Source organism: Wolffia australiana, chromosome 5 (assembly GCF_029677425.1).
Source record: "Wolffia australiana isolate 7733 chromosome 5, ASM2967742v1".
Taxonomy (NCBI): Eukaryota; Viridiplantae; Streptophyta; class Magnoliopsida; order Alismatales; family Araceae; genus Wolffia; species Wolffia australiana.
The window spans coordinates 2,065,904-2,092,892 of NC_135839.1; the positions used below are offsets into that span (position 1 = coordinate 2,065,904).

At 40.5% G+C, this 26,989-nt stretch overlaps 3 protein-coding genes across 6 annotated transcripts; all 3 read left to right on the forward strand.

The window, feature by feature from the left end:
- Positions 1-2,210: 2,210 nt before the first annotated feature.
- LOC144703005 (uncharacterized) lies at positions 2,211-7,048 on the forward strand. 4 transcript variants are annotated; one of them, XR_013581461.1, is made up of 5 exons: positions 2,211-2,723; positions 2,948-3,025; positions 3,106-3,186; positions 3,347-3,450; positions 4,756-7,048. XR_013581461.1 is itself a non-coding variant. In XM_078575066.1 (3 exons), exons 1-3 carry the CDS (start codon positions 2,256-2,258, stop codon positions 3,130-3,132), a joined length of 573 nt encoding a protein of 190 aa, XP_078431192.1. In that variant the 5' UTR covers positions 2,211-2,255; the 3' UTR covers positions 3,133-3,340. The 4 variants fall into 4 exon arrangements, 1 of the variants encoding a protein (XP_078431192.1); XR_013581462.1 differs by having other exon boundaries at positions 3,347-3,428; XR_013581460.1 differs by lacking the exon at positions 3,347-3,450.
- Positions 7,049-8,664: 1,616 nt separating this feature from the next.
- On the forward strand, positions 8,665-12,440 carry LOC144703006 (uncharacterized). The gene is made up of 3 exons (XM_078575067.1): positions 8,665-9,111; positions 12,183-12,243; positions 12,332-12,440. Exons 1-3 carry the CDS (start codon positions 8,743-8,745, stop codon positions 12,337-12,339), a joined length of 438 nt encoding a protein of 145 aa, XP_078431193.1. The 5' UTR covers positions 8,665-8,742; the 3' UTR covers positions 12,340-12,440.
- A 1,777-nt stretch (positions 12,441-14,217) lies between these two features.
- Positions 14,218-18,484, forward strand: LOC144703004 (cysteine-rich receptor-like protein kinase 43). The gene is made up of 5 exons (XM_078575065.1): positions 14,218-14,773; positions 15,745-15,955; positions 16,318-16,555; positions 17,633-17,783; positions 17,896-18,484. The coding sequence occupies exons 1-5, from the start codon at positions 14,567-14,569 to the stop codon at positions 18,181-18,183; spliced, it is 1,095 nt and encodes a 364-aa protein (XP_078431191.1). The 5' UTR covers positions 14,218-14,566; the 3' UTR covers positions 18,184-18,484.
- The last annotated feature ends 8,505 nt before the right edge of the window (positions 18,485-26,989 follow it).

Genomic DNA, 26,989 nt, shown 5'->3' on the forward strand with positions numbered 1-26,989 from the left:
AAAGTCCAATACAATTAGTCAAGTGTTAAACTTCAAAGCCAACACCTATAAGCTCGTCGCCTTCATGTATCAGATTCTGGTCTTCCTCACAGATAAGAAAGATATTGTTGAATCTAATGATGTAAATCAAATTATAAAAAAATAAGCTTAAGGATCAAGATAACCTTCCATCAAATATAGTAGAGCAAAATCAATTCAAACAAGAAGACAAAAATATTTCATTTCAAATACTACTTTAAATACATATTGATGTAAGGAATTCAATGCCAGATTAAGCTGAACTCTAATGTTTTTTAACGAGAAGTGGATCATAGACTATGTAAAATCACATCAATTAAAATTTATGCTAAATTCTTAAATTTGTTTATGGATACCTTTTTAATTACCTAAAGACATGTGGGATCAAAACAATTGGATCACTGCAAAGTGCGAAGAAATCTTTATTTCTAGTTGCATGTGAGGAAAGTGCCTCTATAGCACATTGAGGACGAGTTTATCCCCCTGGAAATTAATGAATAATATTATAAATCTTTGTTTTTTTCTCCCCACTCCTCTAACTCGTTTCATGGCTATCTTATTTTAAATTATTAGATTCAACAACTTATATCTATGATGCTAAATATCTTCCTGGTTGAAATATGTTTCCCTCTCATAGATTGGAATGTGATTTGAATTTAGCAGGTCATGATATATTCCTTTTTGAATATTCTAGTAAGTAAATTTAAAAGTCAATCTCCTAGATTGGAATGTTAGATGGAAAAAAAGAAATAAATAAAATGAGATTTTCATGTTAGTAAATGTATCGTTAATACCCATCTTATTATTATTTAACTTTAGTTGAAAATCAGAATCAGGTGTTTAATGGACCATTAGGGCATGTATTTTATCATTAATGCGAGAGAATACAGTGAAATAGAGAGAAAAAGAGAGCGTGAGAGGGAGGGCGAGAGAGAGAGAGCACGAAAGTGAGAGGAGAGAGAGAGAGAGAGAGAGAGAGAGAGAGCGAAAGTGAGAGGAGAGAGAGAAACTGAGGGAAGAGAGAGAGAGCGCGAAAGTGAGAGGAGAGAGAGAAACTGAGGAAAGAGAGAGAGAGAGAGAGCGCGCGAAAGTGAGAGGAGAGAGGGAAACTGAGGGAAGAGACAGAGCGAGCGCGATTGTGAGAGGAGAGCGAAACTGAGGGAAGAGAGAGTGAGAGAGAGAGAGAACGAGCGCGAAAGTGAGAGGAGAGAGCGAAACTGAGGGAAGAGAGAGAGAGAGCTAGACAGAGAGCGAGACAGGGGGAGGAGAGAGAGAGAGAGCTAGACAGAGAGAGGAGAAGTGAGAGAGAGCGAGACAGAGGGAGGAGAGAGAGAGAGCTAGACAGAGAGAGGAGAAGTGAGAGAGAGCGAGACAGACGGAGGAGAAAGAGAGAGAGAGCTAGACAGAGAGAGGAGAAGTGAGAGAGAGCGAGACAGACGGAGGAGAAAGAGAGAGAGAGCTAGACAGAGAGAGGAGAAGTGAGAGAGAGCGAGACAGAGGGAGGAGAGAGAGAGAGCTAGACAGAGAGAGGAGAAGTGAGAGAGAGCGAGACAGACGGAGGAGAAAGAGAGAGAGAGCTAGACAGAGAGAGGAGAAGTGAGAGAGAGCGAGACAGACGGAGGAGAAAGAGAGAGAGAGCTAGACAGAGAGAGGAGAGAGAGAGCGAGACAAAGAAGGGGGAGCGAGAGAGAGCGAGACTGAAGGAGAAGAGAGAGAGAGAGAGCGAGACGGAGGGAGAGAGAGAGACTGACGGAGGAGAGAGGAAGAGAGCGAGACAGAGAGATTAATTAAGAGAGAGAGAGAGAGGCTGAGGTGAGAGAGAGAGAGAGAGAGATTTAAAACGCAACGGTCCTTTACAACCCCCCCGTGGCCCCGTCTCCCCTCCGGAGACGATCTCTCATCGCTTAATTATTAAAACCGGAACAAACAATAAATGAAAAATTAACCCTCCCCCCCCCCAGCGGTTTTTCCACTATACCCCTAACCCGACACATCCAACGGCCATCACTCATCCTTCCACCCAATCAACTTCATCCAACGGCCCAAGCCCGACCTCGCCGGCGGTAACCACTCCCTTAAACGCACCGGCAAAGAACCGCACCAACCCCTGTTTTTCCCGCCCAAAGAGCGCCTCCTCCTCCAATCCCACCCCTCCACGTGTCCCACCCCTACTCTTATAAATACCCCCGGCACAACGAAGAGGAGAGAGAAAGCTCGTCTTCTTCCTCGCGCCGGCGATGGTCACGGCGGAGCTGCCGGAGGAGGACAAGCCGAGATCGATGCCGCCGCCCGATTTCGCTGCTTCCTTCGCCTCTCCCTCTCTCCGCTGGGCTTGCAAGAAGCGCCTCCGATGCCTTCAATCCGATCCTTCGATCTCAGGTAATACTTCTCCTTCTCCCTCGCCGAACCGCCGATCATCGCGATCTAGATCCAGAAACCGCTCCCCCTGCGAGGACGACGACGACGGAGACAAGATCCGAATCCGATCGGCGGAGGTCGGATCTCGGCCGATCCCCTTGGCCGGAGGCCGATCTCTGCGATCTGCCTTGCCGGAGATGGAGAAGAAGAAGATCGGCGGCCGCGTGGAGCTTTGGCTGTCGCTCTCCCGCGACGAGATCGAGGAGGATTTTCTCTGGATGACGGGATCCAAGCCGCCGCGCAGGTCCAGGCGGCGCGACAAGAGCGCCTTCGACAATCTTCTCCTGGTATTCCTCCTCTTTCATTTCAATCGGATCGCATCTGACGTTGCCGAGTGGTTTACCTCTTCCGTTCGATCGGCCTCTCGATGAAAATGAATTATTTGGTTGTGCATTGATCGATACGATCTCAAATCTGCATGTTTCAGTATTTGTTACGGTTGATTTTACCACGATTTTCGGATTCGGATCCGCGATCTGATGATTTTCTCTCGTTCTCTTTGATTTTGAAGGCCGTTTTTCCCGGCTCGTGGCTGCCGAACAAGATCTCCGCCGCCAGATACCGCGTTCAGGAATCGGACTCGAGAAAGGTGAGACGATCTCGCTTCCGATTTCCTGATTTCCTCTTCCTCTCAATATCTCACCGACGCCGTTCTTGTCGATTGATTAGATCGCCGTTTTGGAAAACGGAAGCTAGCGGATGATCCTCTGAAGAAAATCGCAACCAAATCCAATCCGGAACTCAAATTTGGTGCGTTTCATCGCATTCCTCATCTCAGATTCAATTAATTTCGAGAAACGGGAAGATCATGTCTTGGAGTAATTTGTTCCTCCGGTGCATCTCCTAATATTGATGTCCGCATTGCCAAAAAATTTTAAACTGTGCTCAAATTTGCGTAACCCCTATGTAGTTTGGATCGGAAAAAACGCGGGAGACCCTGTTTTGACAAGTCCCATGCGCAGCGATGCGCTCGTAGACCGTGCACGCGATCCGTACTGCTCTCCCATATTACATGTATCTCTAACTCTATCTCAATTTCATCTTTTTCTCTATCTCATTCGGTCTCTTTCCTTATCTCCATCACAATTTATATTTGATTTTATCTGCATCTCTATCTCAATTGATCTAATTCTCTCTCATTCTTTATATACATAAAAATGGGATGTGGGACAGGACAAAAACCATTCCATTTTACAAGAACGTGATAAGAGAACTAATACCTTGTTTTGGTGTTTTGATTGAAATACTCATAAGTGGTATTTTAACTAGAAATATAGATATTTACATCTCTCTACTTCTAGAAATCTTCCTCTATGACTCTTCTATATCCATCTCTATGACTCTCTCACTAGCTATTAGTGTTCGCCCGGCCCGATACCGGTACGAATGCCGGTATCGGGACAGATGTTGTATCGGATACTGGAAAGGGAACTTCCGAATACCGGATATCGCTAGCGGATATCAGTTGCTACAGTGCCGATATCCGGTACTGATATCCGTCTCAATGTCGTCATCTGCCTCCGTCTCAAAGGGGAGGATGATGACATTGGATATCGGGTGTGGATATCTAATTTCGATATCCACATCGAAAGGGTACTTAAAAGTATTATTAATTGATGAATGTTCAGAGATCAGAATGGATTAACGTGGGCAAGAGAGTAATAGGAAAGTTTTCTGATTGATTATACCTATTGTTTAATATATACAGCCAAATATTTTTAATTTCTTCCATATGGGATAAAGGGATTCGGAGAACTTTTCATTTCTATTTATTGGACGATGTGTTATGATGTGAAATGATGAACATATATAAGGGTCAGTCGTGTCTGAACCTTCAAATATAGCTGAGTATAGATTAAAATATCCGTCTACACCCTAAAGGATGGATATAGATCGATATCCGATATCAGACACCGTCCCGGTTTTCTCCCCGATATCGGTTGGGCGAGCCCTACTAGCTATATATCCATCCTCTCAAACTAACTCACACTATATATGTCTCTCTACTTAACATTTTCATCTTTATCTCTTCCTCTAGCATTCTTTATCTATCACTCTGCCTCAATATGAAACTCTCTCCATCACAATATCCATTTCCATCTCTCTCTCTAGCAATACTTCTCCCTCTTCGTCCCGTCCATCCGGCCTTCGTCGCAGACCATCTCACACTATTTACGTATATATCTTTATATTTTTCTCTACTTCTAAACATCTTCATCCTTATCTATCACTCCGCCTCTCTTTCTGTGGGACGGTTAGATTCATCTACTTTTTAACAACTTACGCTTTGGAACTCATGATTAATGACCACGTGGACAGTGATTAAGATCGGCGGGACCCGCACGGTCAACGCGACGCGGCGGGGGGAAGGCGGTCAACTCGGTGGGCCCGGCCGCCAGGTTAGCTGTCTCAGAATCCGCCGCCACGTGGCACATCTCCAGCGTCACGTCCGTCAACCAGAGCCCGGGGAAGAGCGCCTGCGAACCAAACAAATAAGAGGGGTGGATGACGGGGAGGGGCGGCGCACGTAGAGCTGTTTCTGGACGCCACGTGGCGGCTCCCTGTGGGGTGGGGGAGGGGGTTGCGGCGGCCGGTGAAGGCGTAGAGGTCGAGCCGGGCGGCGGCCCAGGCCATGAGCTTGGCTCGGATCCGGTCCAGGCCGGCGTGCGGCTCGGATCTGTCCGCCTCTTTCATCGCAGCCGTCGGTTTCGGAAGGGGAGGAGGAAGGTAGAGAGAAAAGAAGGGGAAGAGATTATTAAAGGAAGGTAGGAGGAGAAGAGAGAAAGAGAAGGGGAATAGATTATTAGAGAAAGATAGAGAGAAGGGGATGAGATTATTAGTGAAAGATAGAGAGAGAAGGGAAGGAGATTATTAGAGAAAGATGGAGAAAGAAGGAGAAGAGAAAAAGAAGGGGAAGAGATTATTAGAGAAAGAAGGGGAAGAGATTAATGGAGAGAAAAAGGAGAGAGAAATAGAGAGGGAAGAAATTGGTAGAGAGAAAAGGGAGAGAAGATGGAGAGGGAAGAGATTGATAGAGAGAAAAGGGAGAGAGAGATAGAGAGGGAAGAGATTGATGGAGAGGAGGGAGAGAGATATAGGGAGGGAAGAGACTGAGAGAGAGAAAAGGGAGGGAGAGATAGATAGGAAAGAGATCGATGGACAGAATAGAGAGAGAGATAGGAAAGAGATTGATAGAGAGGGGGGAGATTATTAGAGACTGATAAAGATTATTAGAGATTGATAGAGAGAAAAGAAACATATAAGAGAGAAGGGAGAGAAAAATAGGGAGGGAAGAGATTGATAGAGGGAAAAGAAACATATAAGAGAGAAGGGAGAGAAAAATAGGGAGGGAAGAGATTGGTAGAGCGAGAGGGGGAGATAGAGAAAGAGAGAAAGAAAGAGAGAGCGAGACGGTGGGGGAGAAAGAAAGGGACAGCGAATGGAAGAGATTGAGAGAGAGGAGGGAGACAGAAAGGGACATGGAAAGAAGGAGACTGTGATTCTCAGAGAGCGGGAAAGAGAGAGAGAGAGAGAAGGGAGAGATATAGATGTGAGAGAGAGAAGAGAGATCAAGGAGGGAGAGATATAGATGTGAGAAAGAGAGAGAAGAGAGAGCGAGGAGAGAGAGATGTAGATGTGAGAGAGAGAGAGAGAGAGAGAGAGAGAGAGCGAGGAGGGAGAGATATAAAAGTGAGAGAGAGAGAGAGAGAGAGAGCGAGGAGGGAGAGATATAGATGTGAGAAATAGAGAGAGGAGAAAGAGCAAGGAGGGAGTGATATAGATGAGAGAAAGAGAGACAGAGTGAAGAGAGAGAGAGAGCGAGGAGGGAGAGTTACAGATAGAGAACTGGGAAAGAGAACAAGAGAGAGGGATGGGGAGAAGAGAGATATAGAAATGGAAGAGCGAGAGATAGAGAGAGAGGGATGGGAGAGGAGAGATGTAAAAGTGGAAGAGCGAGAGATAGGGAGAGGTGGATGGGGATAGGAGAGATATGAAGTGGAAGAGTGAGAGATAGAGAGAGAAATAAGAAAGAGAGAGGGGGATGGGGAGAGGAGAGATATAGAAGTGGAAGTCTGGAAGAGTGAGAGATAGAGAGAGAAGTGAGAGAGAGAGAGGGATTGGGAGAGGAGTGATATAGAAATGGAAGAGAGAGAGATGGAGAGAGGGATTGGGAGGGGAGAGATAGAAGTCGAAGTGTGAGAGATAGAGAGAGGGAAAGAGAAGTGACATAGAGAGAGAGAGGGATGGGGAGGGGAGATATATAGAAGTGGAAGAGAGAGATAGAGGTAAAGCGAGATAGAGCGAGAAAGGGAGAGAGAGAGAGAGTCGTCACCTCCGCTGTCTGATGCTGATACGAGATCCTCCAGAGCAGCATAACCCGCGGTTCAGCAGAACACTTTCAACCCCTACGTATCAACTTTCACCAAACTTCTTTCATAGATACTCTTCTCAATTAAAAACGCACGCACCATACTACGTGCGTAGCTACACGCACCAGTATATTTGTCTCTCTGTGTTGACTGACACGTGGAAGTTACAGAAGGCAACCAGGTCAGAGGGACAGCAAAAATGTCAAATTTTAGCATGGTCAACATAGATAATATTCTTCATTTTTCCTTTTTTTAATTTCTGCTTCATGTGGAAAAAAGGATTTCACCGACGTGGCGCCACACACAAATCTCGTCTCGAGGGGTTTCATCTGTATGGATAAGAGTAAAATAATGGGTGCCCTCGATGTGATGTGAGAAATGGACAGAGAGGAACAGAGATATATTGATGCAAGATGACTAGAGGAGACGGGACGGGTTGATGCATGATGACTAGAGGAAACGAGACGGGATGACAACAGGTGTAGGATATTGGCTGACTAAGGAATGGGTAATATAAAACCAGACCACAAATCACATGATCGATTCTGAAGAATTTAATCCGATGAAATAGTGACGGGGCAACCCCTTTCCTCGTCGTGGGGGGGAGTACTGTCTCGACCACCGCGGTGATGCCAAGCACCTAAATCAATGAATTCGAATGATCGTCCGCTTAAAGATTCAAAAACCCATTCAACTAGTTGCTTGAAAATTCAAACTTCAAAGCAAACCCGATGGCAGTGGATGAACTATTGAGGAACACTGGATGCAGAACACGGGACACCAAAGAGTGTAGAAGTACCTCAGCACTAGATTAGTGCGTGACGATGTTGCAAGAGATTCTTGACGCGTCGTTGGTACTAGCGATTGATGTGCGCTTCGACAGGGTGTCGCGGATCCAGGCAGCGGGGGGCGCGACGGGAACAGGCAGCCGGGGTGCGTCGGGCGTAGATGGCCGGGTACGTAGCGGGCGCAGGCGTCTAAGCGCGCGGCGGGTGCGGGCGGCCAAGCGCGCGGCGGGCGCGGGCGGCCAGGGCGCAGGGTGGCCGCCGGCGTGGGCGGTGGTCGGCGCGCGGCGGCCTGAGTGCTGGCGACCGGCTGGCATGGGCGGCAGCCTGCGCGGGCGGCTGCCCGCGTGGGCGGCAGTTGGCGCGTGGGTGGGGTCTACAGAACGCAGGTCAGTAGTGACAGAGAGAAAGGAGGGAGTTGTAGAGAGCGAGAGAGAAAGGAATGTGATACCACCCCATTTAAATTCAAAACCAATCTAGGGGAAATTAAAAAAACAACAAAAAACACGTTTTCTTAAAATAAAATAATTTCCCCATCTATCCAAAATTCCAAATTCAAACTGCGTGATCCCATTTTCCGTGCCGAGCCAGCGGTAAGCTCACCCCCCTCCCAATCGACACTCAACAGACTAACCGAGAGTGGTAAGCATACCGCATGGCGGACCCCTATAAAAAGGCCCCCCCGCGTGTCTCCATTGAGAACGTTGGAGAGTAGTGACAGAGAGAGAAAGAAGGGAGTTGTTGAGAGAGAGAGAGAGAGATTGGAGGAATGTGGTACCACCCCATTTAAATTAAAAACCAATCTACAGGAAAATTAAAAAACAACAAAAGCACATTTTCTTAAGTAAAACAATTTCCCCATCTAGCCAAATTCAAACCGCGTGATCCCCTTCTCCGCGCGCAGCCAGCGGTAAGGTCACCCTCCACTCCAATCAATCTACTAAACAAGTGCGGTGAGCATACCGCTAGGCGATGAGCTCACCCCTTCGCAATCATCGGACTAGCGGAGAGCGGTGAGCATACCGCGGGGGTAACCGGTAAATTTAAACATCCGGACCCCTATAAAAGCCCCCCCGCGCGTCTCCACTGAGAACGTTGGAGAGTAGTGACAGAGAGAGAAAGAAGGGAGTTGTAGAGAGAGAGAGAGGGGAATGGAGGAGACGGCGAGGCCGCCTCTGCACAACTTCTCCTTCCCGACGCAGAGCTGGGGAAGGCAGCGGCTACTCCGATGCCAGAAGACGACGCGACGATCGGAGGAAGAAGAAGAAGAAGAAGAAGGGGGAGATCTGGCGAGGTGTTTGGAGGCGGCGCGGCCGTGGAATCTGCGGCTGAGGAGGGCGGCGTGCAACGCGCCGGCGAAGGAGGGAGCGGAGAAGAGGGAGGAGAGATCGGAGAAGAGGAGAGGATTCTCGCGGTGCCTGTCCAAGGAAGAAATCGAGGAGGATTTTCTCGCTTTGGCCGGATCTAAGCCGCCGAGGAGGCCGAGGAAGCACCCGCGGCCCGTGCACAAGCAGATCGAGGTTTTTCGCTTCTTCTTCTTCTGATTCTTTTTGCTGATCTCCTTATTCTTCTAATTCTCCTGATTCTTCTGTTTCTTTTTCCTCATCTCCTGATTCTTCTTCCTGATCGCCTGACTCTTATTATTCTTCTGATTCTTCTTCATGATCTCCTGATTCTTCTGATTCTTCTGAGTTTTCTTCCTGATCTCCTGACTCTTCTTATTATTCTGTTTCTTTTTCCTGATCTTCTGATTCTTCTGAATCTTCTGATTCTTCTTCCTGATCTCCTGACTCTTAATATTCTTCTGATTCTTCTTCGTGATCTCCTGATTCTTCTGAATTTTCTGAGTCTTCTTCCTGATCTCCTGACTCTTTATTATTCTTCTGATTCTTCTTCATGATCTCCTGATTCTTCTGAGACATCTTCCCGATCCCGTGGTTCTCCTGATTCTCCTGATGTTTCTTCCTGATCTCCTTATTACTCTAATTCTCCGGATTCTTCTTTCTCTCCTGATTTTTCTAACCGATCTCCTTGTTCTTCTAAGTCTCCTGATTCTTCCTTCTCTCCTGATTCTCCCAATTCTCCTGATTTTTCTTACTGATCTCCTTATTCTTCTAATTCTCATGATTCTTCTTTCTCTCCTAATTCTCCTGATTTTTCTTACTGATCTCCTTGTTCTTTTTTCTCCTGATTCTTCCTTCTCTCCTGATTCTCCTAATTCTCCTGATTTTTCTTACTGATCTCCTTATTCTTCTAATTCTCATGATTCTTCTTTCTCTCCTAATTCTCCTGATTTTTCTTACTGATCTCCTTGTTCTTTTTTCTCCTGATTCTTCCTTCTCTCCTGATTCTCCTAATTCTCCTGATTTTTCTTACTGATCTCCTTATTCTTCTTCGTCTTATCCTGATTCTTCATTCTCTCCTGATTCTCCTAATTCTTCTGATTTTTCTTACTGATCTCCTTATTCTTCTAATTCTCCTGATTCTGCTTTCTCTCCTAATCCTCCTGATTTTTCTTACTGATCTCCTTATTCTTCTTCGTCTTATCCTGATTCTTCCTTCTCTCCTGATTCTCCTAATTCTCCTGATTTTTCTTACTCATCTCCTTATTCTTCTTCGTCTTATCCTGATTCTTCATTCTCTCCCGATTCTCCTAATTCTTCTGATTTTTCTTACTGATCTCCTTATTCTTCTAATTCTCCTGATTCTTCATTCTCTCCTGATCCTCCAAATTCTTCTGATTTTTCTTACTGATCTCCTTATTCTTCTAATTCTCCTGATTCTTCTTTCTCTCCTAATTCTCCTAATTTTTCTTACTGATCTCCTTGTTCTTCTAATCCTCCTGATTCTTCTGATTCTTCTCCCTGATCTCCCTATTCTTCTAATTCCCCTGATTCGGCTGATTCTTCTTCATGATTTCCATCTTCTTCCAATACTCCTGATTTTTTTTTTCTCCTCATTTTTCTAATTCGTCATCCAGATCTCCTTATTATTCTAATTCTCCTGATTCTTCTTATTTTTCTTCGCGATCTTCTTTTTCTTCTAATTATTCTCGTGATTTTTCTGCTTGATCTTCTTATTCTTTTCCTGATTTTTCTTATTGATTTTCGTATTCTTCTAATTCTTTCGATTCTTCTGATTCTTCTTTTTGGTCCTCTTATTCTTCTAATTTTCCTGATTCTTCTGATACTTCTTCTTTAACTTCTTATTCTTCTCCCGATTTTTCTTCTTCATCTTCTTATTCTTCCATTTCTTCTGATTCTTCATAATCTCCGCGTTCTTCTAATTCTCCTGATCCCTTCGAGTCTTCTTCTTGATCTTCTTGTTCTTCTGATATTATTGATTTTTCTTATTAATCTTCTAATTCTTCTCATACTTCCTCTTAATCGTCTGATTCTTATAATTCGCCGGATTCTTCTTATTCTTCTTCTTCTCGTTCTTCTAATTCATCATCATTATTTTCGTCTGATTTTCCTGATTCTTCTTCTTCTTCTTCTTCTTCTTCTTCTTCTGATTCATCATCATTATCTTCGTCTGATTTTTTATTCTACTACTCCTTCTGATTCATCATCATTATCTTCGTCTGATTTTCCTGATTCTTCTTCTTCTTCTTCTTCTTCTTCTTCTGATTCATCATCATTATCTTCGTCTGATTTTTTATTCTACTACTCCTTCTGATTCATCATCATTATCTTCGTCTGATTTTCCTGATTCTTCTTCTTCTTCTTCTTCTTCTTCTTATGATTCATCATCATCATATTAATATTGTTCAAAAAAAAATCATCGTCACATTATTATTCATCCGATTATGTTTCTTCTTCTTCATCTTCCTCAGATTCTGATTCTTCTTTTTCTTCTTCTTCTTCTTCTTCATCTTCCTCAGATTCTGATTCTTTTTCTTCTTCTTCATCATCCTCAGATTCTTCTTCTTCTTCTTCTTCATCATCATCATCCTCAGATTCTGATTCTCCTTCTTCTTCATCTTCCTCAGATTCGTCGTCTTCTTCTTCTTCCTCAGATTCTGATTCTCCTTCTTCATCTTCCTCAGATTCTGATTCTTCTTCTTCTTCTTCATCTTCCTCAGATTCTGATTCTTCTTCTTCTTCTTCTTCATCTTCCTCAGATTCTGATTCTCCTTCTTCCTCCTCAGATTCTGATTCTCCTACTTCTTCCTCAGATTCTGATTCTCCTTCTTCATCTTCCTCAGATTCTGATTCTCCTTCTTCCTCCTCAGATTCTGATTCTCCTACTTCTTCCTCAGATTCTGATTCTCCTTCTTCATCTTCCTCAGATTCTGATTCTCCTTCTTCTTCTTCTTCCTCAGATTCTGTTTCTCCTTCTTCTTCCTCAGATTCTGATTCTCCTTCTTCTTCTTCCCCAGATTCTGATTCTTCTTCTTCTTCGTCTTCCTCAGATTCTTCTTCTTCTTCTTCTTCTATTTCAGATCTTTTTTCTTCTTATTCATCGCCATCGCCATCATCATCATCATCATCATCATCATCATTCATCATCATCATGTTCTTCTTCTTCCCCTAATTCGTCCGATCTCCTCCCTGATTCTGATTTATATTTCACTGTTTTCTTTCCGTAGACGATCTACCCCGGCCTTTACCTCTGCGAGATTACGCCGGAATTGTACCGCACTTGTCAAGGTACTCTCGCCGATCCGATCCTTTCGTCTCTTTCATCCGGATTGATCCCGCTCCTTCTCATCCCATTTTCTCCTCTTCTTCCCCACAGACAAATGATCGATGCGAAGATCCCCCATCCGCTATTGGATGATCTCTGAATACCAACCCCTCGTCGATCTGTACAATCGAGATCAATAAGAAATTTCTATTTTTTCGCGGCTCCGCGTTTCGATCCCGTTTCAGCGAGATTCTTCCGCGCTTTGTCTTCTCCGTAAAGTCAAAGTTGAAGAAATGCTGATTCTCCATCTTTCGTGCGTTCGACAATTTATAAGAAATTTAGAATTGTCCGCGGCTACAGATTTTCGATCCCGTTCTAGCGAGATTTCTCTGATCCTTCCTCGATCGGAATTTAAATTCGTTTCTTCACCGAGAGATAGAGAGAGAAGAGGATGAGATATATATATAGAGAGGGGAGAAGAGAGTGGGAGATAGAGAGAGGAAGAAGAAGAGAATGAGAGAGATTGAGAGGTAGAGAATGGGAAATAGAGTGAGGAAGAAGAAGAGAATGAGAGAGAGAGGGGAGAAGAGAATGGGAGATAGAGTGAGGAAGAAGAGAATGGGAGATAGAGAGAGGAAGAAGAAGAGAATGAGATAGAGAGAGGAAGAAGAAGAGAATGAGAGATAGAGAAAGAAGAGAATGAGATAGAGAGAGGAAGAAGAAGAGAATGAGAGATAGAGAAAGAAGAGAATGAGATAGAGAGAGGAAGAAGAAGAGAATGAGATAGAGTGAGGAAGAAGAGAATGAGATAAGAGTGAGGAAGAAGAGAATGGGAGATAGAGAAAGAAGAAGAGAATGAGAGAGATAGAGAGGAAGAAGAGAATGGGAGATAGAGAAAGAAGAAGAGAATGAGATAGAGTGAGGAAGAAGAGAATGGGAGATAGAGAAAGAAGAAGAGAATGAGATAGAGTGAGGAAGAAGAGAATGGGAGATAGAGAGAGGAAGAAGAAGAGAATGAGATAGAGTGAGGAAGAAGAGAATGAGAGAGATAGGGAGGAAGAGGATGGGGGTTAGAGAGAGGAAGAAGAAGAGAATGAGCGAGATGGGAGGAAGAGAATGGGATATAGAGAGAGGAAGAAGAAGAGAATGAGATAGAGTGAGGGAGAGAATGGGACATAGAGAGAGGAAGAAGAAGAGAATGAGAGAGATAGGGAGGAAGAGAATGAGATAGAATGAGGAAGAAGAGAATGGGAGATAGAGAGAGGAAGAAGAAGAGAATGGGAGATAGAGAGAGGAAGAAGAAGAGAATGGGAGATAGAGAGAGGAAGAAGAGAATGAGAGAGATAGAGAGGAAGAGAATGGGATATAGAGAGAGGAAGAAGAAGAGAATGAGATAAGAGTGAGTAAGAAGAGAATGGGAGATCGAGAAAGAAGAAGAGAATGAGATAAGAGTGAGGAAGAAGAGAATGGGAGATAGAGAAAGAAGAAGATAATGAGATAGAGTGAGGAAGAAGAGAATGGGAGATAGAGAGAGGAAGAAGAAGAGAATGAGAGAGATAGAGAGGAAGAGAATGGGAGATAAAGAGAGGAAGAAGAGGAGAATGAGAGATAGAGAGAGGAAGAAGAAGAGTCTGAGAGAGATAGAGATGAAAAGAATGGGAGATACAGAGAGCAAGAAGAAGAGAATGAGAGAATACAGAGAGGAAGAAGAAGAGAACGAGAGAGATAGAGAGGACGAGAATGGTAGATAGAGTGAGGAAGAAGAAGAGAATAAGAGAGAGAGAGGAAGAATAAGAGAATGAGAGAGAGGAAGACGAAGAGAAAGGGAGAGAAAGAGAGATGAGGACGAAGAGAGCGGGAGAGAGAGAGAAAGAGGAAGATAATGGGATAGAGAGAGGAAGAGGAAGATAACGAGAGAGAGAGAGGTGGAGGAAGATGAAAGTAATGGGAGAGAGAGAGAGACAGGGAGAGAAAGAGAGAGAGAGAAAGATATAGAGAAGCAGAAAGAGAGAGAATGGGAGAGATGAAGAGAAAGAGATAGAAACTATTAAAGAGAGCGGAAAAGGGTAGAGATATAATAAAAGAGAAAGGGAGAAAAGACAAGTGAAGATTTCTGAACTACGACAGTCAAAGTGAGAAGACCCTTTGGTCAACATCGTCCCGTACAACAACTCCTCTTCTAGTCCTCCAACTAAACTCATAAATGAAACTCTCCTCTCTCTCTCTCTCTCTCTCTCTCTCTCTCTCTCTCTGTTGCTGGCTTTCAGGCAGTGGCGGATCGGTGGCAAGATCAAGATGGGAAGCAGAGGAAGAGTGGACCGATGAACCTGGCCGTGATCTGACCTGATGGGCGGATCGCAACCGTCGATTCTCCTGGTGATGTGGCTGAGCTGCTGCGGCGTTGATCGGCGGAAAAGAAGAAGCGTGGCAAGAGATGAAGCGGACGCTTCTACAGGGAGCTTCTTCCTCCGAAGGAAAGCGCTTGAGGCTGCCACAGACGGCTTCTCCGACGAGAACCGACTCGGCCATGGCGGGTTCGGGCCCGTCTACAAGGTTCGTAATCTCCATCCCTCTTGGGTCTTTCTATTCGCCTGATTTCCTGATCCTGGGTCTTGGCCCTGGTTTCTGCATTTTAATCCGCATTGACTTCCTAACATTCTTCTAAGCTTTTTCGTTACATTGTTACTCGGTGTATAGTCTTTTTCGTTGGCTAAAAAAACCGTCTCTTTGAACTAATGACCGAATATATAAGGAGATGAGGAATTGGGTTAGGGCTAGAATTACAACTTCTAATCTTTTTCGTTACATTGTTACTCGATGTATAGTCTTTTTCGTTGGCTAAAAAAACCGTCTCTTTGAACTAATGACCGAATATATAAGGAGATGAGGAATTGGGTTAGGGCCAGAAAGCCCTCTTCTTGTTTGGGTTTTGGATTGCAAAGGCTTCCCCTGACCGTCTACTCTGGAATGTTAGGCCAAATCCATTGATCTTGAGTTTTGATGTTTTCGGAATGCCGTTACGTACTACCATCACTGATTCCTCTGAAGATTCATTATTGACTCGGTGACACTCATCCGTAGATTCATTTTCTGTGCAATCGTAATATGAATTTGCTTTCGAATATTCATTTGAAGATTTGTAATCCATCTTATCATGAATCTGGATTTGCTATGAATCTTCATCTTTTCTCAATGTGGTCTACTTACTGTGTCTGAATCTTCGTCTTAATCTGAGTTTACTATAAAAAATTCACGTGAAGATTCCTTTCTTGTGTAATCTGAATCTTCCTCTTAATTTGAATTTGATTTTTGCAACATTCATCTGAAGATTCATTATTGACTCGGTAACACTCTTCTGTAGATTCATTTACTGTACAATCTTAATCCGAATTTGCTTTCAAATATTCATTTGAAGGTTTATTTACTAGGAAATATGAATCTTCGTCTGAATTGACTTATTGACCCTTCTTTTATAGATTTTTTGTTGAATATCAAAAAATTTCTTTGCATGGTGAGTGGAACAGGGGATGATGCCAGATGGAAAGGAGATTGCTGTGAAGAAGCTGGCCCTGAACTCCCAGCAGGGTTTGAAGGAATTCATCAACGAGGTGAAGTTACTGTTAAAAATTCAGCACAAAAACCTCGTCTCCCTCCTCGGATGCTGCACTGAAGGAGACGAGAAAATGCTCATCTACGAGTTCTTGCCCAACCGCAGCCTTGACCTCATCCTCTTTGGTCAGATTTCATTCAAGTCACTTTTTTTCGTAATCTAGAAAAAAATAAAAAATCTGATGAATACTTTGAACAAGGATTCTAAGATCGCAGGGTAAAATCTCAGCCATTATCTTATAAATGTCAACCTCCTGCCTGCCTATTTAAGCAGATTGGGGTAAGTAATATATGAACATTACTGGGGCTTTATTCCTTAATTTCTAACAAGCATAATGCTTGCACAATTGTAGACCTAAGATCAGGAGAAGATGAGACAGCTGAACCCGAAAAGTCTTTAGACATATTTAATTGGATAACGTAGTTGGTTTGGATTATAATAATGTTCAAGGAATCGAATAAGGTCGATTGACGAGTTTAGTTTGCAGACAGATCAAAGAGCTGGATTCTACCATGGGGAAAACGTTTTGAAATCATCAAGGGAATAGCGAGGGGTCTCCTCTATCTCCACGAAGAGTCCCCCGTGAAGATTATCCATAGAGACATCAAAGCCGGCAATATCCTCCTCGACAAGGCTTTGACTCCCAAGATCTCAGACTTTGGCATTGCAAGGCTTTTCGAGAATGATGAAACTCACGTCAGTACGTTTGGCATCTCTGGTACATGGTGAGTGCCCTTCACTCTAGCTTGTCCGTTGCATTCCGATACATATTTCCATTGTCTTACGCTGCCAGTTCTATTTTGGTATTTTCCGTTATATAATGTTTAGGAGGGCAGCCAAGAATTAAAAAATCAGAGTCGTCGGACTTAAGAAATCGTCCCCACACTCCGTTGTCGGTCTTGATTCCTCTTTTCTGTCCTCAGCAATTGTGTTCGCCATCCCTATGATGATGAAGAGTCATCAGTGTCCCATGGTTCACTTAAATAGAGATGACAAGGACAATGACAACTCGTCATCGTTCTCTCATCACTCTCCATATTTTTACTTCGAGGCACTCTGTTTGGATTATGAGTCGTCATCATCCTCGTCATTTATCTGTGGCATGATGATGATGATGATGACAAAGACTAAACCATCCTCGTCACAGTGCTTGTGGCCGATGTCGATACTATGGATGACGATGATGAGTTTTGTAATTGTCTGCAGACAGGGTGATCATCTCTGCCCCGCCGGATCTTTAGCCGGCTTTTCCGAATGCATTCTCTGGGTTACTAGCCATTATAGTGCAGGGACGCAGACGAGACGATTTTTTCATCCCGGGACGAAAAAACCGTCCCGGGGACCACCGGACAGGACGGTTTTCCGTCCATGGAAAACCGCCGGATTCACATCCGACGGTTGAGATGTAGCCATGAGGCCTCGCAATGACAATTTGCATCAAAGTCCCTATTTTTTTATGTGCGTGCAAACGGACGCCGCACAGAAATAATTGTACATATGGCCCTTCGCATTCTCTCTCCTCCGTAATTCCCTAAAAACCTTAGAAAAATCTATATCAATAGATTAAAAATATAAAATGGGTTTTTTTGTCCGGGACAAGGGACGGGACAAAAATTCGTCCCGGGAGGACTGGACGGGGCGGTTTTCTTACCGTCGGACAAAAATTTGTCCCGTCCTACATCCCTGCACTGAAACCAGACGTCGGACAGGACGAAATTTGTCCCGTCTCGTCCATCTTCCACATCCGGGATGATCCAGAACTATACTAGCCATTGACTCTTTGACATTATGTTATGTCGTAGCGGTTACATGGCTCCGGAGTATGCTTGCAGTGGGTACCTCTCTGTGAAGACAGACGTGTTCAGCTTCGGGGTATTGGTATTGGAGATCTTAGCCGGGAGGAGAAACCTTGATCTTGAGCTCGGCAATCCTCGAGTCAGCCTTCTGAGCTATGTAAGTTCTGCGAGAAATATTTTTGAGATCTTAGTCTGCATTAGGCCAAAATTATCTAGCTTTTTTTTTAGTTAATAATGCCGAAAAAAATGGATTCATGACCCTTTGGCAGGCATGGAGGCTCTCAGAGGAAGGAAACCCAGATAAGATGATAGACCCAAGTATGGGTGAGTGGGACAAAGAGGAGGTATTGCTGTGCGTTAAGGTCGGTCTCCTATGCTGCCAGGTGGCGCCCACCGATAGGCCCACCATGGCTTTTGTGTGCCGTATGCTCTCTGGTAACGGTGACAGCGAGCAGCCATGGCCTAGAAGGCCTGGAACTCCCGGCCGGGTGGCGGAGTTGATGATTTGTGATAATTCATCTATGGCGATAAACGCTGGACACGGCACAGTTCAGTAACATGGGAGTGGTTCAGGTACTCCAATAGAAGGTGAGTTCAGAATTATTATTTTTTATATATTAGATAATAGTAAAGATCTGGTAGGAGAGAAGAACCGCGAGACGGTAGGAAAATGGTAGCAGAAATGAGAGGGATAGAGGTAGATCAGATGGTGAGGTGCCCGTTGTTGACGCGGGACTCATTTTGCATAAAAGTAGGAAAAGCCGATGATATATTGCATCGATGTCTTTGTTTTTAAGAATGCATTTATTCTTCTTGAGTGGAAGTTAATCAGAAAGTTGTTTTGGAAGTTAAAAACTTTGACTAGCTCTTTTGCATGCAAAACATGTCTATAAGCAACAGTAATATTATGTAGATTCTCCTCTAGTCATATTTTGAGCAATTCAAAGGCTAAGATATGTAATTGACTTGTTAATGAGACAAATCACTCATCAAATAAGATTCAATGTTTATATTAAACCGGATAATAAAGCTTCTTTTGTGCTTTTTACAGTTTGTTATTTAAAATAGGAAGGTTTTTAAATAATCTGGCCTTTAATTTTTATGTAGAGTATTCAAGGTCAATATAACTTGTGTTTTATGGGATTATGTATTCTTTTAGTACAAATGTGGACTATGTAGGACTGAAGTCATAAGTCAGATCAGGAAACTAAGTTTTCAGAATGTCATATAACTCATGTTCATCTACTGAGTACATGTATCTTGAGCTAGAGGAGGTACAAAAGAGGAAAATACACAATATAATTTCATATAAAATAGTTGATTCCCTACAAATTTATTGTTCAGCATTTCTTCCGTCCATAGGTGTTCCTATAAGTGACACTAAGAACCTTTGTACATACTTATAACATTAAATAGATCAATAAAATTATGCATTTGTACTTATAACATTTATTCACAATTTTCAAGGATAAGATGAGAAATTTATGATTTATTTTTAAGCTATTTTTATATATTTAATTGATTATTGAAACTAACCCCACTTGACTCCTTAGAATTGAGTAGATTTTTCACATCTTCTTGAAATATTATTTGATAAATAGGACTTAGGTGAATACAATTGTTAATTTGGGATACAAATAGGATGAAAGTATTAGCCTAATCCATCTAATAGATAATAAAAGATGCCCAATACACAGCTAGCCCACTCTAGAAGCCCGTTGAAAACTCCTAAAGGATTGGGCCAACTAAAGGCAAGAATTGTGGAACTAACTTATGATTTGAATTTGAAAGCTCTGTTTTCAAGTCTGGAAAGGAGGGAATGTGGATCCATGCTGGAATAAAATCCAGTGCCTTGGAAAGTTAAGGTACTTCAATTTAATCTCTTCTCCATGCTCTTTGTATCTCATGTTGGATTTCTACTCCCAACATGTTGTTGGCGACCTAGTGCACCCTATTTATTTATCCATTATTGTTCTACAAGAGTGTGTGAAATAGAGCTCAAGGGTGGTCAAGATTCTTGGCAAAACATCACCACTTGGTCCTTGGGGGAAGTGACAACAAGGTTCATGTGATCTCCTGAATGTTTGATTCGAATTTTCTCACCATTTTCTCTTAATAAACATTCTTGAGGATAGCCTAGACTTCAAGATTTCAACACATCAAACGACACAAAAAATTCCTTTTGTAGCAAAAGTTAAAACATTTTTTTGTCCTACGCTATTTTACCACAATTTCACTATGGGAAGTGTGGCCTATTTGTCCTTAAAGTTTATTTCTTGCCCTAAAAAATATTGCAAAAAATTCTTGGAAATCATCATAAAGTATTATAACGTATTAAAAACAACTTAAATATTTATTTCATTTATTTAAAATAGTTTTTTACTAGTTTTCCATCATTTAGTTGATTTGCTCTTTAGAAAATAATTAAAAATTCCATAAAAAATTAAAATCACCTATAATAACTATTTTAAAATATACTTGAATTGTAATTTACTCTCTCATTACCTTCTACTTGTGGATTTGACCCTTACTTACCCTATTCTAAGGAAAACTTTATAAATATTTTGGCATAAATCAGAGCCTTAAAATGACTTATTTAACACAAATTCTAGTTTATCACATACCTTTTCACATAACAATATATGGCATTCATTAGACTGCCATTATCCCTTATATATTTTCAACCCAACTATTCTCCTCTAGTCACATCTTGCGTTGGAAATTGCTCAACCCAATGAAAGTTGAGTTACCATATAATGACAATTAAATTCTTTCAATTTTGATTTGCTAAACCAAAATTACAGTTCAGATTTCTCCGACTTACCTTTTTTTTGTGGTTTCGTCTCATATATTCTCCACTGGAAGGTGTTGGCATCCACTTGATGATGAATTTGTTTAAGCTGGAGTGCAATCCTCAGTTTTGCATGATCATAAAAGATTTATAATTTAAGATTCATTTTAACATTTAAGGCTTACCATTCAATTAGATCTTCACAATAAACTTGGATCACCTTTGAACTCTGTGAGCAAATTTCTCAGTTGGGTCATAACACAAAGTACCTTTTATAAATCACAATTCAATTTCGTCCTCAAATGTTTAGCAAAGTGATTAACCAGAATCAGGGACAAAAATCTGGTTTAAACAACCAAGTTACAATATTCCTTACTTCTCAATAAGGGTCAAGTCTACAGAGAGGAGGACATTAAAATATGTAAACTACTTGAGAGAATAAGGGTTTTGTATTTTGAAAATACTTTATTCATAATTCCCCTAATTTATTCTAATTAAAACAAATAAATTTCAAAAGAACAGTGAAAATAAAATTTCAACCAATTTTTTTTTATTTCCTTTGCTAAACTGATGCTAAAAACAAGGAAAATAAAAATTTTGTGCTCGAGTAGAAGTCTGGCGGTGTCTGGTGGTGCCCGGAGCAATCTAGCTGAGCTTGCATGGTGTGGATCGTGGCTACGCTTTGTGCAGCTGTGGAGAGCAGCGTGTAATATTGGTGAATGGAGGATGGCATTGGCTAACTTGTTTTGGGTGTAGAAATGTGGTTGTAGGAGCTTTTAAAGTGGGATATTACTAGGGATCTTATGTTGATCAAGGAGGCATATGAACAAAACCTCGTTTTGAGTGCCAAACCTAGACTGAGAGGTGGTCTACCTAGTATATTTTTCTGCTCAATGATGCTACTTTTCTGCTACATTATTAACCAATAACCGAGCAAAATACTGTTTCACCTGGTTAGTCACAGTTCTGTTGAAATTAAAGGTGAAAATGAGAGGTAGAAATGGTACATAGTCTCCTAGAATCCTCTAGATCACTTCTTATTTGGTGGCCTTGGACTGAAGGGCCAAGATGACTTGATATGATATTTAGATTGACATCCTCTCCTGGTTCAGATGTAGGAAATAAGTTCCTGATATGGATTTTGCTAAGATCTAGAGAAGTTGGGCCATTTACTTCGTTATAAACTCAAAAATCTGCTCCATTTGAGCCTTCAATTTTATTTTTTTGTGGTTTAGGCTTCCTCCTTTAACTAGGTCCGTTATCTAAGATTCTTTTGGTTCATTAAATCCACATAAATTCCTGCATAAAAATAAATTTGAGGGAAATAAGGAACCTTTACCACATGACTTCACTGAAGTTAATTGGCGTTAATATCATATTACGAATAATAATATGAATGAGGCAGCAATTTTAATTAAAAAATATTTTTAATAAAAAATTTCATGAATCAAATGGAACAAAAAAACTTAATGCACAAGTTAATTTTTTACCATCGCTAATTTTTTCAAGGTTAATCATATGTTTGAATGATTTTTCCGTTTATGTTTATTTACATATGGCTACAATAACCTATTAGAAGAATGTGGTGAATTAGTTAATTTTTTATTTTTAAATTAATTAAATAAATAAATATTAATTTTACATATTTCTCTAAGTGAATGAGGTGGGGGATATGAAATGCCATCATGATTTTAATACAGGTTTTAATAAAAATCTTGCCTTTAAAATTTAGAGCTTCTTATAGCTGTGCTCTTCCACCTCAGTTTAAAAGAACTGGTAACTTCTAGGCTTAAAAGAACTTGGAAGTTAATTTATTAAATCTAAAGTTTGAACTAAAATTTGGTAGACACTTGACAAAGAAAGATAAGCGGTTATGAGTGGTAGAAAAATTAGATGCTTTATTCAATGATTACCTAAAATCATAAAAAATATCCCAATAAAAATTACTATAAAATCAATTCCTGATAATTACTTATGAGATGTGATTAAGCATAAAATTTTATGTATCTATAATTGAGTCTTAAAAAAATATTACATTTCTATCATAGCATCAAGATAAGGCTAAAACTATCCAATATTATTTACTCTCATTGAGCCATACAACGCTCTTGCTTATGGGATATTGATTACGGTATTAGTTACTTCTATGAAATGAAAAGTATGATTGAAAGATAAATAAAGTATTTTCAATGGACAAACAGAGTATACGTTACTATTTTATTCTGTCATTCAAAAAACTTCATCCCTATGAAAGGATTTCATACATATCTCAAAGGAATCTAGAAGACTACCACCCTTTATTATAAGGTGCCATTTAAGCATGAGAAAAAAGTATGGGGCATAATCAAAGAATATGAATCAAAATTCTCATTTTATTTTTTTTTAACATTCAATCAAGTAGCATCTGATAGGGATTATGTGGCTATCACTTCCTATGCAATGTTGAAGTTTATTAAAATAACTGCAAATGCGTTATTATTCAGGTGTGATGTTTAAAATTAGCTACTTGAATATATACAATGATCACATGAATTATGATGATATCATATAAAATGATCAATAAACTCTAAAAATGTGTGTTAAATATTTTTATTCAAAGGATACTTGAGACTGAATAATATAAAAAACACTATCTAATCGTACGTCTATGACAAGTATGATTGATCATGCAGTAGAAAACTGAATGGAGTCAAAATGACGTCCAAAACATACTGATCAAATCACTTGTGCATGGATTAGAACCATATCCAATCTCCATCTCAACCATGCCACCTTCTTCTCATATAAAAACCCTAAATCATCTTGTCCATCATCCTATTCTCCATTTCAAAACCACCTATACATTCTTCCATTACATCCATTATTTAGACCATTATAATTTCTTCTTACACCATGCTATTTCACCATCATCCATCCACATCCACTCACATCCATTTATTCATTTCATCATCCTATATTTTTACTCATATTTTACATACATCATCACTTCAAGTCTTCATCTAATCTATCTCACTCTTGCATTTCCATTGATCTATCCACATCCCCCTACCTATTCCTCATATTATTATTCATATCATTCCTCTTAAATATTATCACCCTCTAACCACATCATATTCATCACATCACAATCTCTAGTTTATATGTATATCCTCCCATCCCCCGTGAATAATCATTTAAGGAGTATTTAAACCATAATATATGTTTCTGTGGAGACGATCCTTTCTCATCACTAATTAGTGAAATTATTTTATGAGTTAAGGTTTACAAATTAGTATCATTTAACTCAAATCCACAACAACATAATTTTACCCTATTTCAATTCATCAATTATTATTTTGAATTTATGTCTATGGGCATGTGGAAGAGTGTCAGACATTATATGAAGATCTAAAGATCAAGGTTTTTTCAAAGAGGCATGCACTATGGACATTACATGACATTCTGGACAAGGATGCTCCCATGGGGCCACATGGCATCATCTCGACCATTGGATCCCATTTAAATAAATTGACAGGTGAAGCCTCTCATGTTCAGCTCAATGTATTTAAAGTTTCTCTATCACAGTAAATACACATTAAATATTCTTAATTGATCAAGAGCATTTTCATGTTTTTTTGTCAGAGATAGATATATATGCACTGTTCACTTTTTAAAACTCATCATGTCTAGATCCAAATTCGAATGGGTTCCTGGTCCTGGTAAGAGACCACAGTGTTCATGCTGGCGATCCAACAAAGAGGTTCCAAAGGAATGGTATCTTTCTTTCCATTACGAAACACATGCTTCGCCTGTTCCGTTATGGTGCAATAATCTTAGCAATCCATCAAAATAAGAGAGATTTATTTCCACCATGATAGAACACTCTAAGAGTGAAGAATGAGATCATTCATGAAATTCAAACTTGATTTGAGGTCAACTATTAAGGATTTTTAGGCTAAAATGTATTATTTGTTTCTTTTGATTCATAATGATAATTTTTCAAATTTATTAGAATTTAATTGAGATTTCGATCAAATCATGGCTGTTTCCCTCAACTTTGCCATGATTTTTTTTTGTTTAACTTCACCCAAATGATTTTTTACTAGTTTCTCAACAAAATCTTAAAATTTTGGTAGAAATAGATAAATTTATTTGTCTTTTTTCTATGAATTGGCATCCCAAATGTTCGTTTGACCACCACATCCTCATGCGAGCCGTGATTTCTGTGTGTTGACTTTTTCAAGGCATATCTTGGTACTTGAACCTCCAATTTTCAAGATGTTTGTGTATTTAGAGATCCAAACCTCATTCATCTAATTTCAATATCAATTTCTTGGTCAACTCCTTCATTTTTTCTAGATGTCCTTATAATTTTAGTACATTTACCAATACAAATAGATCTTATGTGTGACCCCAAGGCCCATCTATTAGTATACTCTAATAACTTGAGTATTACAATAACATTAAATCATCAACATTATTAATAGAATATCAATTTAACCTGATTGATAAATTCAATCTACATCCCATGTGTGTCCAAGCTACATCTTGTACTCCAAAATATACACAGTATTGCATTAGCTTGATCATGAAAACTTTACCATCATCAATTTCCTTACAAATAGGGCACATCACAATTTCTTAAAAAAACTAAGACTAGGTTTGAAGTTTGGTCTAGTCTCAATCTAGACAGGTTTACTACTTAGTCAAAAAGTCAAAGTCAAAGTCATATTCCAAATAAATTTTGTATGTACAGTTTTATTTTGAGTATGACCTATGGATTCCTAACCATGGAATTCTTAACAGTCTTAGTTCGAACGCAACAAGAAGTTCATGTAGATGATTGAGTGGTCAAAGATGGAATCACCACTCTCGATATTAGAGGAGACAACTCAAGGAAGATAATACAATAAAGTCCTTGGCCAATGTAGTGGAATATCAAAGAATAGTTTTCAAATACATCAATTCTAACTCGTATGACATATTAAGGTTTGATAGTTGGCCGTACCCTAAGTCATCCTAGTATCATCAAGTGAATGAGGGGCTATATATTGAAATTACAGATGACAAACATGTCCCATGACTGAGTGAATACATTCCTTTGTATTCTTGAGCATGTGTTGCTTAGCACCCCATGGGCTAGAAATTTGGCCTTTTAATTAGGTTAAATCAATCCCTCATTAATTAATATAATATATTAAGTTTTATGGCCTGTCAATTTGGGATTTTATGGAAAAAATTTCCCTTCGTATAAATAGGAGAAGACCTTAAAGAAAATTCGTCCAAGCTTGAATTTCTTAACTCCTTAAGCGAGACTTGTTGAGCCGCTCCAGCATGTAGCATTTAGAAATATCCACGTGATCCCTGGCAAGTTGAATCTCCTCCTCTAATCTTGATGAGCTAGATCTCTTTCCTCTATCATCATTATGGAATCCCAATTGCATTGAGAGTGAATAGGAGCAAAGTGAAGGGAGAAGAAGAAGAGGGCCTTGAGCAAAATTCATGCATGCCAGATTTGGTTCAAGACTCTCCTCTTCTTCTCCCTTCTCTTTGATGTAATTATTGTTGGGTTCTAGGGCCTCGATATGGATGAAAATAATAGAATGAATCACAATGAAAGACCCTAACATAATTATTAGGCATCAAAAAAAAATTAAACAAGTCACCTTGTCACGAATCACATTCGTAATTCCATTGATCATTGAGCGAATTGTGTGGAGCTGCTCATGTGTCAGCCCATATATGTATCCACATGATCCTCAGCCAGTTGAATCACCTCCACCTTGATGAGCTCCATTCAATCCCCATCACCATCGTTATGCTGTCCCGATCGCATCGGGAATAAAGTGAAGTTGTGGGGAGAAGGGGAAGACAGTGAATACCCCTTAAAATTCTGTCTTGGATGAATTTTGTTTAGGGCCTTTCCCTATTTATAATAAGTGGGTTTTTTCATAAAATCCCCAACTTTAAGTATATATTTTGACGTCCAAAAGACCATTTACGTGTGACCCTCTATGCCCATTTATTAGTCTAATTATTGACTCCATTGGCCCAATAACTTTCATTGACCTTAAAAATTAATTAACTATATCATCATATAGATTAATAAATTTCATATTGACTTAACTCAATAGATAGGTAAGTCTCCAAGTATGTCGTCTTGAGCTATAGTTCTCGCTCTAGAAGATGCAAAGAAGTGTGTATTGACTCACTCATGGAACATGTCCATCACTGGTAAGTATTTACATATAATCCCTCATCCACTCGACACTCCTAGGATGACTTAGGGTATGGTCAAGTGCTAAACCCTAATCGGTCATCCCAGATAATATTGATGCGTTTGGAAATCATTGAACTCTTCTTCGATATTTCACTGTCTTGGTCAAGGACTTCATTACATTGTCTTCCTTGAGCTGTCACCTCTTATACCGAGGGTGGGTGATCCCATCTTGACCACTCAATTGTCTTCATAAACTTCTTGATGCACCCAAAATATGACTATTTAGAACCCCATGATTAGTGACACGCATGTCATAGTCAAAGTACAACTATTCGTCCATACGACGTCTTTGGAGTCTCAGGTCTAAAGACCA

Excerpts from the sequence above, each read along its gene's own strand:
- LOC144703005 (XM_078575066.1), top strand. The coding sequence starts at position 2,256 with ATGGTCACGGCGGAGCTGCCGGAGGAGGACAAGCCGAGATCGATGCCG. Across the intron at positions 2,724-2,947 it reads CCTTCGACAATCTTCTCCTG|GCCGTTTTTCCCGGCTCGTG; the intron begins GTATTCCTCCTC and ends TTGATTTTGAAG. Across the intron at positions 3,026-3,105 it reads AGGAATCGGACTCGAGAAAG|ATCGCCGTTTTGGAAAACGG; the intron begins GTGAGACGATCT and ends TCGATTGATTAG.
- LOC144703006 (XM_078575067.1), top strand. The coding sequence starts at position 8,743 with ATGGAGGAGACGGCGAGGCCGCCTCTGCACAACTTCTCCTTCCCGACG. Across the intron at positions 9,112-12,182 it reads CCGTGCACAAGCAGATCGAG|ACGATCTACCCCGGCCTTTA; the intron begins GTTTTTCGCTTC and ends TTCTTTCCGTAG.
- LOC144703004 (XM_078575065.1), top strand. The coding sequence starts at position 14,567 with ATGGGCGGATCGCAACCGTCGATTCTCCTGGTGATGTGGCTGAGCTGC. Across the intron at positions 14,774-15,744 it reads GGTTCGGGCCCGTCTACAAG|GGGATGATGCCAGATGGAAA; the intron begins GTTCGTAATCTC and ends TGAGTGGAACAG. Across the intron at positions 15,956-16,317 it reads CCTTGACCTCATCCTCTTTG|ACAGATCAAAGAGCTGGATT; the intron begins GTCAGATTTCAT and ends TTTAGTTTGCAG.